The following is a 22,361-nucleotide window of genomic DNA, read 5'->3' as shown; positions in this document are numbered from 1 at the left end:
GTGAGCGTCGAGCAACGCAGCGTTCGGCGCGGCAACGAAATGTGCGCCTGAGCAAGCGACGCACGTTTCTAAGGCAACACCGCATTCACTAGAGGCGCTTTTGTACCGCTTTGAAGCATCGTACTCGTGGCTCAGTGGTAGCGTCTCCGTCTCACACTCCGGAGACCCTGGTTCGATTCCCACCCAGCCCATCTTGCAAGAGCTGAGCCAAAGCCACCTTAGAAACAAGCGCAGCTGCTTATATACCGCCGCGAGCGACGGCGCGAGTTGGAGCCCCGTTTCTCCTCTGTCGTGACGTCACGGTGTCACGTGGTATTGAAGGCGACACCGCCGCGCCTGAGGAGCTGGGTTGAGCTCTAGTAATATGCTTCGCATAAAAGAATGCCTGGCCATCGTTAGGGCACTCGGGATGTTTTGCCCTCATTTATACGGCAGGCCTTTCCATGTGGTTACCTTTGCTGGTTAGCCCCTTTAAAAGGCTTGTCTGGACGCCTTGCCCGCTGGGCTCTGCGCATTCAAGTATACGCTCAGGTCGCGAGCACACTGACGCTGACGTTCTGTCCCTCTCTCCGCTGCCAGCCGACACGGCCTCCCTCTCCCCCATTCAGGCGGTATCCTTGGACGACATCGACACCTTCGCATCAGAAAAGCGCAAAGATCCTTGGGTGGCCTCTCTTTTCGACCTCCTTTCTGGCTCGCCTGCATCTCCCATCTCCCGCTCCCTGAGTCGCCTGGCTGCCCATTTTGCTGTTCGGGATAACCTCTTGTATCGACGCAACTACCAGCCCTATGGTCGCAAGTGGCTTCTGGTTATCCCTTGGAATTTGCGTTCCGACATGTGCGCGTCTTTCCATACTGACCCACAATGTGCGGACGCAGGCGTTTTGAAGACGTATGAGCACCTGCGGCAACGTTACTACTGGCGAAGAAAGTTTACTTTTGTCCAAAAGTTTGTCCGTTCGTACCCGCCATGCCAACGCCGCGAATCTCCGCCTCATCCGGCCCACGGTTTACAGTAGCTTCCGTGCCCTGCTCGTGCCTTCGACCGTGTTGGAATTGACCTGTACGGGCTACTACCGCTAACACCCGCTGGCAAACGATGGGGTATTGTCCCAGTTGACCATTTTACGCGCTATGCTGAAACTGCTGCTTTACCTGCAGCGACCGCCAGCGACGTTGCATCCTTTCTGCTCCATCGTTTCATTCTGCGTCATGGCCTACCTCGAGAGCTGCTCAGTGATAGAGGCCGTGTGTTCTTGTCGCAGGTGGTTGAAGCTCTGCTTCCTCAATGCTGCATAGTTGACCGGACGACCATGGCGTACCATCTTCAAACTGACGGGCTTACGGAGCGTTTCAATGGCGTCCTTCGTTATATGCTCGCCATGTACGTTTCATCGGAGCATACAAACTGGGACCTCATCCTCCCATTTGTTACGTGCGCATATGATACGGCTACACAAAGTACTACAGGATTTTCTCCATACTTTCTTCTCTACGGTGGCGATCTTTCGCATACCATCGATACGGTTTTGCCTTATACACCCGAAACGTGAGAGTGTGCTCCAGTTTCAGCCATCGCCCCATACGCCGAGGAATGCCATCAGTTAGGCCGAAAGTTCACCTCCGCTGACCAGCAACGGCAAAAAGCCAATCGTGATGGCGACACTACGAATCCGAACTTCGCTCCCGGAACACTTGTCTTGTTGTCTGTGCCTTCTACCACGCCTGGACTTTCGACAAAACTTCTCTGGCAGTATGATGGACAATACCGTCTCGTCGAACGCACCTCTCTGGTGAAATATGTCATAGAGCCGCTTACACCGACATCCGACAAGCGCCGCCGTGGACGGGATGTTGTTCATGTTCACGGCCTGAAACAATTCTGACCCGCTCGTCTCCACGTCGTAAGTCGCCAGGATGGCTCCGATTTTGCACCGGGGTAATTGTAGTGAAGAACAAGAGCACAAGGACAAGGCCAGCCGGATCGTCTGTTCCATGCCTGCAGTGCAAGCAGTGGGAAAGTCGGATCGCCAGTGTTTAGCACGAGCGCGAGCCGTTCGGGCAACCAGCTGTTTCTGCTCTGCGTCACCTCCCTTCTCTATTATGAACAGACGCTACCATCTGAACTGTTCAATACACTCCATTACAGAACTATTACTTCAAACCCTTGCCTTTGCTTCGAGTTGACAAATTCGACTTTGCCCAGCCCTTTGCTAGTTTTCTGTATAGCTCAGATGATAGAGTGGCTGCTACGAAAAGGGGTGGTCCTGGCTTCGAGTCCAGGACCAGGACGAATTTTCTTCAACTGCGAGGCTTTTCTTTTAAGGAACCTGTATGGGTTTCCATTGTAGCAATTGCTACGATTGGGTGAATGTCAAATTTTGCCCTTTAATAATTACTTCTCTCCACTTGTAAGAGCTATTACTTTAAAACCGTTGCGTTCTCAGAATTCAGCTTCCATTAAAAGGAATATGCCTTAACAACATGCCTTCACTCCACCCTGTGCAAGTGGATGTAAAACGAAACTGTTGCCGACGTTGTACAAGCACAAACAACGGTAGGCAAATACAACCACCACAAGTGACATTCGACATTAGACAAGCACCAGCACCCCGAATGAGATTAGGCGACGTTAGACAAGCGCCACCCCAACAACCGGCATACGTCACGCGCGCATGCATGTGTCCGAAAGTGAGGCGTACATCCTCATTCTTCTACGCCCTCTTACAAGCGCAAGTGCTTATTGAAGTAACCAGATTTTTCCAACTAAATTGCGTCAGAAATTCGTGAAGTACGGCTAAGACACAAACTTCAGAAAAGATAGATTCGGATTGTAATTCAAATATACGAGAAAACCAAATTGTGTTACGTGGAAACTGAAAGACCAAGTCATTTTCCAGCTGACGTTTGAGGGTTGCCTGAGTGGCAGCGGCCGCTAGGTGGCGCTGCCTTTTTGTGGGTTTGCACGAGCCAGTAACAAAGCCCGACCAACTAGAGGCTTATAGCTTCTCTGTAATAAACTCCGTGTTTATTTGGGAGCTCTTGGTGTGGTTCTCAGCTACAGTGTCGCCACCAGCAAAATTTTGGTAGCGCTGATCAAGGCTGTTCTTTCACTAATAAGCCTTTAGGGTTTGTCTAGTGGCTAGACGCCGGAACGCTCGTAGTCAGCGTCACTTTCTTCAGTGTCATCTTCACCCAATGGATGACGATGGGTTGGATATGGTCACTCGCCGACGTGCCAAGTCTGAAATTTGCCTACAGGTTCACCATGTGCTGATTTTTTTCCTGCAGCCTTCCGCCGTTACTTGCTTGATTTTCTCCCTCAAGATGGCCGTGGACAGCTTGAAGCGTTCGGTTTCCACAGGGATGTCATTTTGTACCTTTGGCCGCACGATTAATTAAATGAAATTATGAGGTTTTACGTTCCAAAACTACTTTCTGATTATGAAGCAAGCCGTAGTGGAGGACTCCGGAAATTTTGACCACCTGGGGCTCTTTAACGTGCAATATGCGAAAACACGGGAGTTTTCTCATTTCGCTTCTATTGAAATGCGGCCGCCGTGGCCGGGATTTGATCCCACTACCTCGTGCTCAGCAGCCCAACACCATAGCCACTGAGAAACCACGGCGGGTTTTGGCCACACGAACTCACTCGGTCTAAATTCGCCGTCGTAAGGCGGGAGCCGGAGTACAATGTAATAGGCCCCTTCAGCTGTTGTATACCATATAGCTGAGAAAGTGTGACTTTAAGAAGGAATACACGTCACTCAACACTTTGCGGTTTTCTGCGACAAATTGTAGTAGAGGGTCTATTATGGCTATATACGTGTAAAAACTGAGCAGTAAAAGCGCACTTCTGTTCAAAATATCACGTATAACTCGCCGGCTCCAAGTTCAGCCTTACGCTGCCGACCGCCATATTGCCATATTATGCATGCCGTCATGTGCTGCATGGAACTCAGCCATTACCTGCTATAAAATCAGCCACCGCGCAAAGTGAGGTGGGAGCACAGCTGCCGTTTCTTACCGTGCTTGCTCCTGATATCGCGTGACACGTCTTCCACACTGCTACAAGCGCGTGTAGAAGCAAACGAGTAATCTCTGGGCAGCAGAAGCAGCGATGGCGTCGTGTACGCTGCGCACTTTGAATTTTACCCTATCGCCACCAGCTCATGGGACGAAATATTACATCAAGTTGGAGGCTATGGACGAAGACAGCGTAATGAACGTGGTCAACATTGATGTCGACATTAGCGTTGCGCGAAATGCTGCTGATGCCCTTCCGCACTGCTGAGTACTACAGCTTTATTACATCACATTTCATACGCGCAGCGAGGCCTAGCTAGTTCTTTTCGGGAGACAAAGTCTGGCGCTACTTCGTACAAGTTTTGCGCGTAGATTGTTAGCTGGCAAGCATTCCGTGCATGCATGCCTCTCTCCATCTGTACTCTACAAAACTACAATTTCTTTAAATATACGCGCGTTTTGTGCTTTCTGTGCATGCGTGCAGCATATGTAAAGAAAAGCCCGCACAGATGGGTCCGCGGAGCAAGCATTTTGCGCAATGTACGCTTCGGTTGAACCTTTACTTCAACTTCCTTTATTGCACCCGGCATCGGTAAAAACACATTTAGGTTACCCCACCCGAAATTTCAGTTGGCCGGCTCCCAAATTTAAGTTTGGCCCACGTCCAAACTTAAGTTTGGCCCACCCCCATATTTCAAGTCGGCCCAATCCCAAATTTAGGTCAGCCCACGCAAAATTCCAGTTCGCGCGCCCCCAAATTTAAAGTTGGCCAACCCCGAAACTTCAAATTGACCAACCCGAAGAATTAGGTTGGCGCACCCCAAAATTACATTTGGCACTCTCCCAACCCCAAATTTCAAGCTGGCCCACCTCTAAGCTTAAGTTGAACCCCATCCAAATTTAAAATTGTCCCACCTCCAAATTTAGGTTGTCGCACCCCCAATTTTCATTGGCCTATTCCCTAAATCAGGTTGATCTTAACGCAAACTTCATGTTGGCCCATTCCCAATATAAGTTGGCTCACCTCCAAATGTCAATTTGACCAACACAAAGATTTCAAGTTCGCGCTCCCCCCAATATCAGCAGACCCACCCCTACTATAAACTTTCCACGTATTTTCTATGGAGCCCTATCTATCCCTACGGGCATTTTCTCTTATCAAAGTTTTAAATGTTCCTTATTTCTTAGAAAGCTACCAATCATCTACATTTACACTATAGTAATGATTTATTGTCTTCGCAAATTGCGCTTTCTTTAAGCAAGCGCAAGGCATTACACTTTTCTAGTGACGGAGCTGGGGTACTCGCCAAGAATGCTTACGCCTCAAAATAGCACGACGGACGTTTGGCCGGGGCTCTGCCTGCCCGATAGGTCGCTGCTCGAACAAGCTTTTTCCCCGAGCAGACGCAAATCGTCATTGTAGCTATCTGGCGTGAAATGTTGCGAGAACAAAACAAAAGCGTCAGATGGGCGCCAGTCCTTGCTGCCCACATTCATATTGCAAGTTTAACGATTTGCGGGCTCCTCGGGGAACATGGAGCGCGATCGACCATCGTTCGGAACGCGCGTTCGGTTACGCCGCGTCCGATTGGCCTAGGACGCGGAGAGGTCGTCAGCCGCTGGGCGCGGCCAAGTTTTTGACAACGTCCAAAATGACGACACACCCCTGGCAATCATCTTCAAACCGAGCACGTCGTCTGCTAGCAGCACAACGCGATGAGAGGTTTGAAGTTCGAGCGGTCTATATATGCGTTCACTACGAGACCGGATTCGCATGTCGCGTCTTGTGGATTGTAATAAATCCAAACAGTGGCTGCGCTAGAGAATCGCACGTTCGGATCATATGATGGGATTAGCGCATTCCCTCTGAGAACACGCTGACGGTACCGGCCCACTACCAGTCGGTGCGGTAATTTGTGACTCAAATTCTTTGCTTCAATGTATCGCAAAATGAAGAGAAAAAAACTTACGCCGCTCCACCTAAATTTCACATTCGGGAGTATCGTAATCATCAGACAACTATTCCTTGTTGGTACCTTTTTGCGCTATGATTCATAAAACAACGCCTTTGCCACCGGAAAGAGATCCACGTATGACAACCGGATACACATCATGGTGTTTGTTGTTTTGAATGCGATATAGTTGTGACAAGCGTTATCATATTTTTGCGGGCTGCAACACCAGGCTGAAGCAATAGCGATTATATTTCTTAAAATTCGCAAAGAACTAACAATATTTTGCCTCGCCTTACATTTCAGCTTGTTCTAGAGAGTTACTGTGATAGAGACTGCACACTACACGGTGGGCGTGCTTTGAGGTATACCGAATGCGTTAGCCGCAGGACACGCTCGGATTACTTGGCAATCATTAGGTGGCGCATAAATGAAATGATCATGCTTACTTTTTCTGCAGAAGGCATCAGCCTAAGACGTCGCCACAGTGGGAATAAGAGATTGGACGTCAATTTGTGCATTTCCACATCAGAAAGATTGGTGCCACCTGCAGGAGCGAGGAATGAACAGTTTTTAGTAGGTGACGTATAAGTTCCATCGAAAAGGAATACTTTATTTAGGAGAAACCAATTATGTATCACTAACACACATATTGCAGTGTGATCCAATGCTTTGGTGAAGCGCTCAGCCCTTTATTGACGGCACATATATATACCGCTGTAACCCTCCCCCCCTCACCCAAATGCTTATTTTCTTCCTGAATCTGCAAAATAGGTCGAGAATAAGCATAGCCCACTAACTGAAAGAAAATATTTTGCGCATGACCACCGTAATGTCAGAAATGTTTATGTCTCCCCTGGTGTCTTGGCATCAGTACAGTACAAAAATCACAAACTACTTCGTCCTGGTAGTCTATCCCTAAATTGACTGCGCCTACATATACACGTCATGCCCATCTGTCGTGTCGAGGGAGTATTCACTTCGTCATGCTACCAAATGTAGTAGCTTTTAGTGAATGCTCCTGTACTTTGAGCTACGGGCAAAAGGAAAGGTACTCAATAATGAATGTTGACAGCGAAAATCAAGAACGAGTGCTTAAGCATAGCGCAAGAGAATAAAAATCCTAGTTGCAGGTCTGCCGTAAATATGATGTGTTTTCTTGGGTGATATATTACAGCATAGAGGTATGTCACGATATTGTCAAGCGATGATCCCGGTAACGTCCGAGGGCACATGCGAAGGCGAAGTGTTCGTAGAGTGCGACGTCTCCCTCCTACTTACCCTCGGAATCAGCCTGGATCGAGGAATCATTGAAGTTAGGGATGGCCAAGCTGATGTCTTGACCACTAAATTCAGAAAATAACACCGACACCTCTACCGTGACACAAGCGCGTGTCACTATGATATCCAAATTGCAGCAAACGTGTATCTACACTCTTAAAAAAAAGGAAGCAAGAAAGGAGAAACCAGTCGTTTGCCTCCTTCAGGCCGGCGTTCCTTCCTCCATCATACGAACTTCACCTATCGCGCCCTCTTGCGGCAATCAAAAGAGGAGGAACGTTTCTCGCTTGCGTAGGTATCTTGCGTCGCCGCAGCCGGTGACCTGAACATCGGCTACAGTAACTTCCGTTCGACGGAAAGTAATGCTAAGTACCATAGACTGAGGTCTAAACCTCAGGTTATGACAAGCGACCACCAGTGTCAAACCTCTAGCTAGAACGGGAGCTGCCATACGAGAATAGTTCAACTCGAAAGCAGCGCCCGGCTGATGACGCACAGCGAGACAAGCCCGTACTCAGGCATCTCGGTCTAGATGCCGCAGATATTGACCAGTGCTTCTCGTTTTGCTGCGTGAAATTATGATTAGCAGAAGGTTAAGCTATATCAAATGCATACATTTGTGATCGTTTTGAAGCGCCATCCGCGACGTCTTGGAAGCAAAAGCAAAATACGGTTGGTGGCGCCGTGGGCCCGCGGCAGCGCGGTGTGAGCGCATCACCACCGCAAGTGACGTTTTCCCTTCCGCCAGACCAAGAAGGCGCTTGAGCGCACCATGCAACCAGATATACAGTTGTATATCCAGCGTCACTTGCGCACCGGTTCGTCTGCGTCTCCGCCTAACAGCGGAGGCTTCTCCGTGATGCATAACGTGGCGCGCCGGACACTAGCGAGACAGGAAGCACCGACCAATACCAGAAGAAATAGAAAGGTGGGGTGCAAGCATACGTGCAAACAAATGTATCCAGAAAATAAATTTGAGAAAAAGTTCCTTCAAATTGCCGACTTCTGCGTTGCAGCTTTGCACATAAGACTGTCTGCGTCTGTCAAGAAATGGAGACACTCTCGAAGATAACATGCAGATGGAGAATTGAAACTACAAAGTACGAAAAGCCTTATGAAAGGCACAAGGGTACGGGGCAAACGGATGTGCCCAGACATGAACGGGAAACCAAGCTAATGGGACACACATGGTGACGGCAGCGCTGTGCACTGTGCCGAGTGCTGGGATTCGAGAAAGTTGCAGGGCATTGTTGAGCTCGAACGTCGGTACGAAGCAAAACTACCCTATCTCTTGAAAAAAGCACGGCTAGCACGGCGCAGTCACTGTTCTGCGGCGGAGGCGCTCGGATAGAGACGGCATACTCCTAAGTCGGAGCTATTCTTCCCGGTCACTTGTGACGTTTACGCTTCAGGCGCTGTATTTACCCTATGGAGATAGTAATAGCCTTGCAGACTATATCGCAACAGTCTTCATTACCACGACTCTCCTAAACATATAACAGACAGCAGCAGTTAACCTTCTGATATTGTCAATGGTGAGCGGGGCCAGTCACACCAATCGCGGTGAGCATTGTGTGGTTCTCGTGTGCAGTAGTATCCTGAGATCAGAGCGCGTAACATTTATCATAGCCTCCTTGGATGCTATGCCAGCACTTACAGTCCAACCTCCTCAAACCACTATATCCTTACAAATCGCACGCAGCTGCTTAGCGTGTAGCAGCGAACGACGTCCTCGACGTAGCCGAATACTTTTGGTCTGTGGACAGGAAGAGAAAAAATGATTTCGAAGGCTTGCTCGAAAGCGGTGGTTTCAGCGTTCCGGTCAGATTCATCCGTGTACTATATAGCCGGCCTCTAGCGCGGCCGCCGGCAACCGCCGGAACAGCGTGCGTCGGCTCGCACGTACCTGCTTTGCATCGGCGTACGGACGGCGCGGTTAGCAGATTGTTTGCCATTTATGTATGACATTAGACGAGATAACGTAGAAGCGATATCAACAGAATGCATTTTGCAAATGTCAGCGATTCTGGAAGCGCCATGTGCTACGGTTGCGAAGTGAAAGGCTTAGATCGCCGTCGCCACCGTGTTGATAATTGAGAGTCGTTAGGCAAAAGCATTCAATATAGTGCGGCTTTAGATTTACAGGTATGTGTGGATTTGCAATGCCTATAGACCAGGTGACTATACCCAAACAATTATTCTGTCGAAATTTATTGTTGAAATACGCATAACAGGGAGTCACTCAATGGCACTACAATGCCGGTCGAAACATCATATAACTCCGCTGTGCACAGTACGTCTGTGAAAGTGTTGTGTGTTGCTCTGTCGTAACCGTGCAGTAAGAACGTGCGAAATACAGTGCTGTTTTTTTTAAATATTTTCTTCAACTTTTCGCACCATCTACCGCGCTACGCAGTAACTATGCGGTTTAAAAAATGAGAACCGGCGTATCCAGCATGGTATGGCCGATGGCAACTATGCGGTTTAAAAGTTTGAAGCCTCTACAGGTGGCGCTAAGCGTGATGTTTAGATATCACTTCGAGAGGCACATCGAGGTGTGGTGTGAGATTTTGTGGCGAATGCATATGCTTTTCAAGGCTCCGTGGCGGTGACGAAATGATAAGTTTTTTGTGCATGCTTTGAGCTTCCTTCTGTTTTTCATCTGGATATTTTTTACCCTTTAAATTATAAGTTGTTAGTTTTTCTTTTTCTTTTTTTGTCTCTCTCCTTTTTCGTATGCGCGGGTGTGCTTCAAGCCCATTTCGTTTTGCACGATAGTCAGAGCATCCTATCGCGCTACGTCCATGAACACGTGCAATCGTGTTGGACGTTAAGTCTTTATAACCTTTAAATACTAGCTTGGAAGCGGCAAGACTAAGAGCTATTAGTGGTTTTACTGTGTGTGCTTTGGTATCGGGAATATTGCTTTGGTAGGAAAGTGAGAGCGTGACCGCGTCGTTGAACACGTGCGAAAACTTGGCATACCTTAGGTCTGTGCTGGATTGATTGCTTTTAAAACATTGGTGAGAATTACTTTGCGACATTTTAAGGACTTACATCCTGTGTGTATCCGTTTTCCGTAGAAGGCGCGTGTTCTACATTATTGCAGCATTATGTTGTTACAGTATTTTGTTGCATTAGAAAAAGCCGCTCAATACATGGCAAAAAAGCCGGGAAAGCGTGCAGTGTGCGGGGTGTCCCTTACGGCAGATGAGGCAATGGATGAGAATGGAGAGGGAATCGAGTCAATCGGCACACACTGTGATGTCGATGCTAGGCTGAAATAAATGGAGCTTTTCCAGGAAGAGCTTGTCAATGAAGTTGAAGAGCTCAAAAATGAGCTGAATAGAGAGCGTGATGCTTGGAAGGTAGTGGAAGAAAGACTTCAAGCCGCAGAGGAAAAGCTGAACAGGGCCGCCATTGTGAACGAGAATGGTCGTGACAGAGGAACACAGTCTCTCGGCGTAACAGGAGAGGGAGCGTAAGCAAAGGACGTGGAATGCGGGCAGCGTGCGGAGGTGGTAGCTGGAAAAAGAGCACCTACCTTAAGGCCGCCACACACAAGAAGCAGGAGCGCCGGGGTCGGTGCCACTTGTAGAGTCTGAATCACGTGGAAAAGGAAGAAGGGCCTCGGGAGAGGTTGGACAGAGCGAAATGGTGATTATCGCAGGCGACTCAAATATGGCTAAGTGTTCAGAAGCAATTGTAGAGCGGGTGAAAAGCCATACAAGAGCGGTGGTAGGGATATTTCCAGGGCGACACTAGGTTCTGTCAGGAAGCGAGCAAAAGCAAAGCTCGTGGAACATACCTACGTGCGCAACCTTGTCATAGTAGCAGGTGGGCTAAATGAAGCCCTAGAGAGAAAAGGAACAGGACTAGCCCAGCGCTTGGCGAAGGGGGTGGACGAATTGCACGAACTATCCCCTCAGGTGCATATCGTGGTGTGCACAGTGCCGAAAGTGCCTGTACGTGACAGTCCAGACAAAGATATGTAGTAGCTGCTACCGTGGCGATATGGAAAATGAGACGAGAGAAAGGTTTCGAGGTTGTCGAGGTAAACAGAGAAATGAGAAGATGCAGTGCTTTTGAACGAGACGGGATCCACTTCAATTATAGGCTTGGACGAAAACTGCACTGGCGACTTGCGGGTCGCACTGTTGCTTTATGGGGGACCCACAGGCACTCAGGAAGTTAGAGTAGGTAGTAATGAAAAAGGTCCCCTAAGGAACCTCAGAATAGCATCGCCGTCAATAACATAAAAAGGAGGAAAGCAAGAAAGACAGCTCGCCATGCAATAGGGTACGTAAACATGCAGGGCGACAAAAGAAAGGAAAAGTGGGCAGAGATTGAGGAGTACTTAAATTGAGAACAAATAGGGGTGTATGCGATTACAGAAACGCACCTTGTAGACTCGGCAGAGCCACCAGTTATTGATAATTACGTTTGGGAAGGGTACAACAGAACTGAGTCGGAGAGAAAGGGAGGGGAGTCGGAATGCTCATTCATCAGGGAGTCAAATGGAAAAGAGCAAATTCAAAATGTCAAGAGCATCTTTGGTTGCCACGTACATTGAGTGGGAATAAAACTTGGCTGGGCGTTACGTATTTGTGGACTAGAAATAATGGCACAGCGAACAATAAAGAGCTAGTGGAATGCATAAGTGATGATATTAAGGGTTTCGGGAATGATGCCGAAAGTATCCAATTATGTGACATGACTGTGCACATACACGATTTAGATAGCTATACCGACTAAAACGGGAAGTCGATGCTTGATCTTTGTGACCAACATAACCTCGTTATCATGAATACAGGACCTAAATGGGAAGGGAAGATCACGTGGGAAGGTGGAAACCGACAATCAACATTGACTACTCTCGGATGACAGAAGGAATTCATAAGTTGAAAGAAATGGTTATCGAAGAGGGAGGGTATAGTAGCATAGGGCGTGACCACAAACACGTTATTCTGAATATGGGATATCTGGTAAGGAAAGAAATGCAAGGAGTGCGGAATGGCCATTCCCAATTGGAACGCTGAAAAAATAACAAATATATTCACTAGAGTAGAGGAAGAACTTGTCAAATAGCGAAGTAAAAAGTTGGAATATAGTCAGCTTGTATGTGTAATAACGACGGAAATACGGAAAAAGAAACAACATGTTCATTGGAAAGGAAAAAAAAAACAATCCGAAAAGCTGGTGAAATAGGGAGATAGGAGAAGCCATCGGTGAAGGAAAGAAAGCATCCCGAGGGCACAGGCAGGCAAACAAGACGAAGTGGCCGCAGAATGAAGTAGCCAGTAAATGGGAAATATACCGGGAGAAAAAGTATGTGGTTCAAATACTGGTAGAAGCAAAGATAACCGGTGAAAGTGAACATTGGTTGTCAGAAATACGTGAGAAAAAGAAGGCCGTACCTAGAATAACTTGTAACCACATAAAATGATTAGGCAAGAAGTGAACCACAACACAACAATACATACTTGACGAAGATGTGAACAAACTGGAAGGTGAAGCGGCATTAAATTACATCCAAAAATTAACAGCTGAATCTTCGCAAGGCAATGACGAGGTTGTATTTCAAGAAAAAAGCATGGAAGAGAACCGGATGGAAAAGGAGCTGGTACTGACAAATTTCAACTGGAAGAAAGTCGAAGAGAAAACTCCTAAGCGCATAGCCACAGGACCAGACGAGGTTCCCGTTAGGCTGGCTAATGAACTAGGAGCAAAACGTAAGGAATCTGAAGCATAACTGCGAGTTGGCCTAGTTGGAACAGGATTGGAACAGGAAAGAACCCGATTGCTCACCGTGTCTTAGTAGCACCGTAATTAGGTATAGGCATAGGAATAAAACCACGAGAGAAATTGTGGAAGCGAGCTGGATTGAAAAACCAAAGGAAAAATGCATCAGCTATCCTTCTGTTTCATTGCTGGATAAAGAAAATTCGCTGTTGTCATCATATCTATAGCGTATTTTCATCGTAAGTGCTTGCTACATGCGCCTTGATGTTTTTATGTTGACCGGGTGGCTTTCGTCCACGGCATTTTATCTCAAGAGTTATATGCGCTATAGGCGTGCTCTGTTTGACTAGATCACGCAGATATGTGGGTATTTAAGCAGGAAGTTCTTCGAAAATAAAACCAGTTGTTAGAAAGCGCTAATCCTTGTGTTGCTCCTCTTCTTTGTCCCTGTCTGTCTGCGCACAAGAAGTTTTTAAATAATGAGTAAGGAAGCTCTGGTGAAACCCGTGAAAAAACTTTAAAAGACAGTTGGCAACAAAGTAGAATGGAATTAATTTATAAAGGTAAGGGGGAGAAAAATAGAAATCACACGTACAGCCCGATGGCCGTTACATCGGTAGCATAAAGGCTAGTAACACAGACAATCAAATTAAAGCTGCAAGCATGGGCAGAGAACAGTGGCATTTTAGGAGACCTTCAGAACGACTTCAGAATAGGTAGGCGTTTGGATTATAGCTTGCTTGTTCTTATTCAGTGTATTGAAAGATCAAGAGTAGAAAGCATACAGTTGTATGTGGCCTTTTCAGACTATACAGGAGCGTATGACAACGTAAACCACAATATTTCGCCGGATATTCTGGAATGGAAAGGCTTAGGTGGCGATTGCCCACAGCTTTTTAGAAAGTTTTACCTAGAAAATACTGTTTGCGTTTAATGGGAAGGGATGAGGAGTGAGGAGAAAGTTGATAACAAGCGACTGATGCAGGGGTGCCCTTTATCCCCACTGCTGTTTATGATGTACATGATGAGGATGGAGAAGCAGTTGGAAGTAATATCGGGCTTAATCTTTCATACGAACAGGCGAGTACAGTAGTAGAGCAGCAGCATCCACGTTTACTTTATGCGGACGACACTGTGTTGCTAGCTAACAAGCAAAGTGATATGCAACGTCTAGCTAATATCTCTGCTCAGGAAAGCGAGAATTAAGGTTTGAAATTTAGTGTTAGAAACCCAGATGTTATGGTATTCAACGAAAGCAGTGTTCAGACAGCTACAATACAGGGCCAGGAAATACCTAGGGTATGAGAATATAAATACCTTGGTATATAGATAAACGAAGGCAATAGATATATGGAAATATAAGAAAAATATGAAGCACAGAGTGCTACAAGGGTACAATAGGTACGAGGTGCTCCGAGGTATGTGGAAAGGTGTAATGGTTCGAGGACTGACTTTTGAAAATGCGGTTGTTTGCTTGAAATTAAAGGTACAATCAGGGCTCGATTGGAACCAACGGTCAGTGGGACGCCTCGCATTCGGAGCTCACGGGAAGACTACAAATGAAGCTGTGAAGGGTGATATGCGCTGGGCTAGTTTTGAAGTGCTCACTGTAAACTGATAATGAAGAACGACTGAGGAATATTGAAGAAATTAAATGGGCTCGGAGAGTGTTGAGGTATCTGTGCAGGTGAAGCATTGATTCACAGTGGAAGAAAAGAATTAGGAATCTTACTAGCAAGTATACAGCCTGCAGGGTGGGTAACACAACAACAAAGAAGGTCAAGCGGAAAGTTAGAAAGGCTGAACTATTCTCATGAGCGGCGGAAATGGAAAAGAAGCCTGCCATGAGTAACGAGTTAAGAAGAAAAAACGGAATCCCAAAAGAAACATTTTATAGTAAGTCAAAGGAAAGCTCATTACTTTTCGAAGTGATATCAGGATGCCTTAGAACACGGACCAATAAAGCGAGATATAACAAGGAAGAAGAAGCATGTTCTTCCTAGGGTAAAGCTAGGGAAACTATGGAGCATGTTTTATGAATGTGAAGACATCTGCATAGCGCTCGATTTAGGCACCACTGGCCTCCTTGAAGCCCTTGGGTTCAGCGAGAGAATAGGAAAAGTGAACATGTCCGCAACAGAGATTAGGAAGAGGCGATTGGAAGATTTGTGGAAGTAGGGAAATGACAAAAACAGACACTTACAAAAGCAAAGTTCACAATAGGGGGACAGAAAATTTGGTTGTGGGAGTTCAAAGTGTTTGTTTTTTATGTTTTATTTTTTATCCTAGGTAGGCCATTATGCATTATAATAGAAAAAGCTTGGGGGTGCGGCCCACCACCCGTTCAAAAGGGGACGCTCATCACATCACATCCATCCATCCATCCATCCATCCATCCATCCATTCACATAAGCGAGTCTGAGTGTGAGGGATTGACATATGGATCTCCTTATATTTACAAAAGTTCAACGTCGCGATGTTCTAGCAATATATTTTTCGTTGGCATTCCCTTTCGCGCTTCAACAGTGGTTAGAGTGACTCACCGCCCGCATTATTAACGTTCTCAAACGGCCGTGAATAGTGGGTGATAGAAGTGGTAGTGGAGCGGAAGGCATCGCTACAAGATAGTGTCGTAGTTGCACCTGGTTCCTTGTATGCGCCCCCCCAAAAAAACAAGATTGTTTCTCTCTTGTTTTTGCAAATATCTGTAACGCTCATGACGCTTACATTGTTTTACACTGCGAACTAGACAATTCGTAGACCTAGTCGGATCCATCGCTTCGCTTCGCTTGCCAGGTGTCGGCCATGTTGGTTTTGAAGAGGGAGAAAGGGTTGCTCCCATACACGAGGGAGCAAAATTGCTCGATTTTTATAAAAACGTATTGGACTTCGCCGTTTCTCCCTGAATGGAGCAAGGGTCGCTCCTTTTTTTCTTAGTACGTGGTCGCAACGGCCAGAACAAAGCTGCTAACTTGGTTTCCTAAAATCAGTACGAAACAGCGGACTTACCAGCACTACGTAAAGAAGCACGGTGGCTGTAATTTTTACGCACTTGTACAGGTGTATTACTTCGCGAAATATAGCGAATGATAATACAATGATAATTATATAACGAACGAAATATAATGAATAACAAAAAATCGCATATATACCCAAACAAATACTTATGGCAAGTCCTCCGACGTAAGTGACAACTGTGCTGAACAGACTACTCCAATAAGATGAAACACGGAAAAGTGGAAACATGCCGATGGATCTGTGAAAAGAAAGCAAAAATGTCAGGTTCACAGTGCATGATAAATAAAGTTTCCTGAAGCCGCGCGAAGAAGTAAACGGGGTATCGACTTTCAACGCTACTGACTCATGCAGCTGGGCAGTGACAGAAATTGTTGTACCGCATTTACGAACATCTTTAATCGCATAAAGATTTAACGGGATTTGTGTATTTAATTACTCGATCTAATGATCCAGAAAGCGTGTGAATCAGAGTAAAACATTGGAGTAAAAACGCATAATGCTACTGGCTGCGACATTTACGTTTCTTAAACAACGGTAGCGACACATTGCCTGGATGACACTACGTAAAGTTCAGTGCACAAGGTGGCCTTTGTCTTGAGAGACCCACTCCAAGCACTGTTTTACTTGCAATGTTTGAGCTTACGCCCACACACACACACAAACACACGAACACACATACGTAGACATACACACACAGACAGACACACACACAGACTAGGACGCTTTATTTACCTAGTTTTGTTACAAAATAAGCCCAAACGAGAAACACAAAGCTGCACAACAGCCTCTTGACGGCGTTTCTAAGACTTGACTTTGTAGTTATAATAGCGCACTCGGTTCATATAATGCAAATTTACTTAACAATTCACAGTTTTTAGCAGATTCCCAGGTATATATTTATTCATAACCGCAAGGACATAGAAACTCTTTTTCTTGCTTCTCTCTTTCTACTCATAAAAACATTTCGCTCATGTATACGAGCAAGTTCTTACCGACTATTCAATATTGAGACATGTTTGTTTATTCTGATACGCGTTTTTTTAGCCATAATGGTCTTATAACATATTGTTACATTCAGAGAAAAGAGGACGTGGTGATTTCTTTCGTTTTACTTAATTAAGAGCTCCAATGCTTAGCTACACCTTCCTGCTGTAACATTAAGGCGAGAGCCTCAAGTGGCTCGTGGGTTGAAAAATCCGTTGTCAACCGTCACCGATACCTGACCGTCCGGCGTAATGGCACCAAAATTGATTGTGCCACACACGACCATTCATGGGAGCGCAACACTCGACCTTTCCTCGAGTCAAAATTCAATAGCACTAAAATTGATGGTGCCACCATTGATGGCCGAACCCACTACCAGTGGGAGCAGTTGAAACCATAACTTTTGGTGTTAATGAAGGCGAACTTAATTTAGGCATTGTTAATCGAAAGAGCGTTAATAAAGGCACTCGAACCCTAAACATTTGGTGGCAGTCGAAACCACGACCGTTACTTTGAGTCGAACCCACGACTTATGGTGTTAATTAGGGCGAAGTACTTTGAGGCAAAGGTAATTAAGATGAAATTGATGAAGCCACCCGAACCACGACCTTTGTTGGGAGTCGAACTCCTCATCTTTGGGAAGAGGTACCGGCGACCTTTAAATTTTGCTGCATTTTCCGGTTCCTGAAGCCTATAATGCCTTCGCATTAAAACAAGTAGAGAGAACAATAAATAGGAAGTAATAACGCATTCTCATAAGAATGTCACCTAATCTAATGAATGTCTCGTGAGCGCGCAGCCTTTCGCGTTCATTCTCTTGAGCGTATGCTAAGGTAACTGTCGACTCTTCTGCAACCAAATAAATTTCGCAGGCCTATCATTCTTGACTCTCTAATATCTTATGCCAAGTATCAGACTGCTGTGGATTTAATAATTACATGAAACGCCTCGAATATTTCTCAAAAACGACAATGTAAGAATTATTTCTCCTTAACCTTTGCAGTCAGAGCAAACACCGATACAGGTCGAAAATTAGTCTTCTCCTCTTGATTTTCAAGTTTCAATAACTTCCTTTCTGAAGCATGTTGTACATTTTAAGGAAGTACACCAGTCCATGACGACATGGTCGTTATGTAAGTTTTTCTCGCCCGAGCGCCAGTGATAAGCGAAAGAGCACCATAGCTAGTTATTGAAAACTTCTAACAATGTTAAATATTGGTGTGATGATTACTCGGCAAGATATTTAAACAAAAGCAATATGCTTATAAATCCTTCGTGAAGGAAATATGCAAAAGCTATAATATATGTACGCTAATGATTAATCAGCTCTGATGATAAGACTGTTGACGTGTGGCGCCAACGTATCACGACTGCTCGAGCAGCGCCAAGAGGTCACCTACGTTGGAGGCTACCACATTCCGCAAGGAGGCTGGAGCGGTCGGCGGGCTGTTCTGAGGTCTATACTATTACTGATATATTACGCCTGTATACAAAACGTCTTTGGAGAAAGGAAGTGCGGCTATCTGTCTTTTAAAGTGACTCGCAACCAATAAAGAAAGAAGAAGGCTGCAGGCAACGAGAGATTATAAATGTGAATAACCACTGCGCGTGAAAGTCCAAAAGCGTGCCTAATAAGTAAAATCTAAACCAGTTCCTTTACACTGCGTGCTTTGCCGCTCTTTGGGTCATTAAAAGCAGAGAATATTAATTCGGTTCTCTACGCGGGATAGAAAAAAAGCTGTTAGAGTGTTGGGTGCACTCTCAAAGGAAGCCGCTGTTTCGCAATGAGTACCTGGCTTTACAGATAAAAGAGTTGGTTCAGTTTATCAATTATTTCTGAATCTCTTATTGCCCTAGCTATCGCTAGCAGTTCGAAATTGTCGGGTGTGATGTCATCGATGCTCCTTATGTCGTTCTTGTTCTCGCAGTCGAGAAAGCGAAGCGTCACGCCAGCGCTTGTCAATTTAGGTCAACCAATCAGTCACAACAAAAATATCACAATGAAAATATTAATTTGAAATTCCACTCTGTGAACGTTTTGTCTAACTTACCGGGGTCACTATTTCCGATGTATAGGCACATGTGCGCACGTGTGAATGCCGATGCCTATACACGCACAGACACGTACACACGTACATAATTGAACTTAATTGAATTCTAGTGTTTTAACTGCCAAAACACGACTTGATTACGAGGCACACCATACTGGGGGGATTCCGGATTAACTCTGACCAGCAGGGGGTCTTTGTAGATGGGACGCGGGCGTTTTTTTCATCTCGCCCCCATTGAAATACCGCCACGGCGGCGGGGATTTGAGCCCGCGACCACGTGCTTAGCAGCGCAACACCATAACCGCTAAGCCGCCGCACAGGTGCTATGCGCGCGCGCGCGCGCGTGCAGCCCGCGCCCATGCACACGCACACACACGCATGCACGCACGCAGACATGCGTACATACACAGAGGAAGCCGAACTCGTAATGTGCGTGCAGAGAACTTGCAAATAAATGCTGTTTGGCTGCTAGCGAGGATGGATTCGCTGTCACATACCTTACTGAATATGTTGGCAAAGTAATATTCAGGCTTCCCGATGTGGTCGTCACATTGTTTACGCAGAAGTCCAAGCTTACTGGCATCCGCTCTTCCCGAACACGAGAATTTATCCGAAGAGACATGTGCACCAATTGGTAGACGACCATGAGCAGAGTAGTCGCACCAGCACCCTACGGCAGAGATGAAATATACCTTTAGGCAGTGAAGCTCTTCATGTCACCGTGGGGCTACTGACTAGCGTAGTGCTTGTGGCAGCTAGAGCACGGCAGCAGGATGATGCGCGCTAATCGGAGGCCGAGTTTATCTTTGAGATGATTTTGTTCTTGACCAAATGGGCAGCGACTAAATCCGTAGCAAGTGGTGCTCCAAAATAATTGAACATGCAGACAAAGCAGCATGCGGGAGTGTCCTGTTTGCATTTCGCCTTTAAACCGCCACGGTCCTCTAGCGGTCGTAGCGCTGCGCTCATAATTATGATCTCGCGGATTCAATTCCCCGATGCGGAAGCCGCTCTTCATCAGAGGAAATGCAAATACAATTGAGTTCTTCTGTTTAGATAGATAGTAAAGAGCATGAAGTCAAAATTATTTCGGAATACACTGCAGTGCTCTTCATATTGGGATTACCAGTTTGACAGGCAAAGCACGGGAATGTATTTAATTCTTCTGATTAAGTCCAATTGGATGGCATCCCCTTGCGAGGATCACACGTGCACCTTCGAGTGCGCCCTGTGTGGAGAGCCTCACCCTACAGTGGACATGCTGTGCAAGCAGCGATTCCAAGTTCCATATGTGGTTCCTAGAAGGAGACGTGAACGTCAGCGTGCCAAACCACCTGCGCCGACTGGCGCCAAGCAGGTGCGGAGCCGCAGCAGATCCCCGTCGATAGCGCCACGCTGTCGACGGGAGCTGTCCAGGAGCGGGCCTACCGTTCGACTACAAGCACCACCGGCAGGGGAGACTCGCTGGGCCAACTGTGTCAAGGACTGTGTCTAGGGAACGTCACCCATGCTAATGACGGAAATATGACCACTGCCAGAGCACGGCGCGGCTAGGATCGCGCAATTCGAGCGCGAAAACACTTTGCTAAGCAACGCCTTTGAGCGCCTTAAAACAGAGGTAGACAAACTAAAATTAGCGGCCACATCGCCGCATTCGCAGTCAGCTCCCCCATGGACACGTAGACACGCCGTAGACACGCCCATTGAGATCCCGTCGGAGACGCCTGTCGCCCGGCGACCCGCTAAGATGTGAGCACTGTAAAAGTCCTTACAAGATAAGCGACTGAATTTATCTCAGTTTAAGAAATTCAAGACTGACATGAGAGGGTTTCAGACCGAGTCGAAGAGTACGCTCAAGTCCCTTAGCAAGGTGTTCTCCTCTCTCAGCGCGAGGGTCGGAGCGCTGCAAATGGCGGTCGGCATTGGGTCGTCGGGTTCAGCTATTAGAGATACGCCGTAGGGGAAAATCCATTAAAATGAGCAATCATGCAGGGCCGACCTAGTAAAATCGTGATATTGCAGTGGAACTGTTGTGTATTCCAGCGTAGTGAAGCGGTCTTTGATCAATTCATTTGATGTAATCCTAACAAGCCGCATTATGCTAATCCTAGAAACGCTGACGGGCTCTATAACCCTATCGGACTAATGGTCTCGCTTTCTTTTTAGGCAAATAAAAGGGACCTCTGCACACTTGTCTCGAAGAAATTCACCACCGTAGTTCTCGATCTTTCTTTGAACCATCCTAAAACTGAGTACTTGTTAATTGAAGTCATACCAAGCGGGCAACATAGGAACAGCTTCTTCATCCTTCACTTCTACAGTACTCCTAGGGACATCAGACAACGCTTCACGTCGCTCATATCCAAGGCAGGCGGGACCCCACTAATATTTGCCAAGGACTTTAATGCCTCGCGTCAAGAGAGGGGATATCACCACACCAACGGAGAAGTTAGCGATATCTATGGCAGCTGACTTCGGACGACAGCCTCATTGTAATCACTAATCCACCTTCCCTACTAGAAAGGGCAATTGACAAATGGCACACCACTCCGGACCTCACCTTTCTGGCCAACTTGGAGTCGGTAACTTACCTCAGCCTTAACTAAAGTCCCGGCAGTGATCACTACATTCTCTCACCTCGATGGAACTAGAGAGCAGTCCCCCAAGGGAATTCAAATTCACGGATTTGGACCCTTTCCGCAAAATCAGGAAGCGGCTTGCTGAGCACCGCCAGTCGCCGAAATTTTTCTCCCACTGGGTAGCACAACTCAAAGAGGATGTGGCTGCAGCCACCCAGTCCCTAGGTACTGATCTTAAGGTCGACAGGATGGACAGCCGTCTAGCGCACTTGCTCGAGGCTAAAAACGTCCTTCTATTCAGGTGGAAAGAACCAAAGCTCAATCGTGGGCTCCGCAAATAAGATTCAGCTGAGCTCAATCACGAGATTGAGGAACGCTGTCGCACGCTTTCTAGGCAACAGTGGGACTAGGTTTGTAGCTCGGCTGATGGCCATATGCGCACGGCGGACAAGTGGAGTTTGCTCAAGCGCCTTCTCACCGTAACGAAGGTTACGAATCCGGGTTGAAAACAAGCGCTTACGTGGTGTTTTGTTGAGAGGCACGGACCTCTCTGCTTATAAGAAAAACAAAACGCGTCACATGGGCCAAGCAAACAATAAATTTGAGGCAAAACGCGTTAGCAGAAGCTTTATTGCTCTTTTGAAAGGTTATAGTCGACTTCCTGTCAAGCGCGTTGAAGTTCTGTATTTCAATAATGCCTTTTAATTCTATACCTTCTGGTGGAGTGC

General features: G+C 46.6%; 1 protein-coding gene across 1 annotated transcript in view; it reads right to left on the bottom strand.

Annotated features, from left to right (window-relative positions):
* The window catches only part of LOC142563143 (sodium-coupled monocarboxylate transporter 1-like), an 81,327-nt gene that overhangs the window by 11,243 nt on the left and 47,723 nt on the right, over positions 1-22,361 (bottom strand). The window contains exons 8-10 of the mRNA XM_075673688.1: positions 19,552-19,724; positions 16,154-16,257; positions 6,428-6,525 (exon numbers count right to left, since the gene is read on the bottom strand). Coding sequence (XP_075529803.1) covers positions 6,428-6,525; positions 16,154-16,257; positions 19,552-19,724 — 375 coding nt within the window. The remainder of the gene's footprint in view (positions 1-6,427; positions 6,526-16,153; positions 16,258-19,551; positions 19,725-22,361) is intronic.

The sequence above is a fragment of the Dermacentor variabilis genome, chromosome 11 (assembly GCF_050947875.1).
Source record: "Dermacentor variabilis isolate Ectoservices chromosome 11, ASM5094787v1, whole genome shotgun sequence".
Taxonomy (NCBI): Eukaryota; Metazoa; Arthropoda; class Arachnida; order Ixodida; family Ixodidae; genus Dermacentor; species Dermacentor variabilis.
This window is presented reverse-complemented; position numbering and strand designations above follow the sequence as displayed.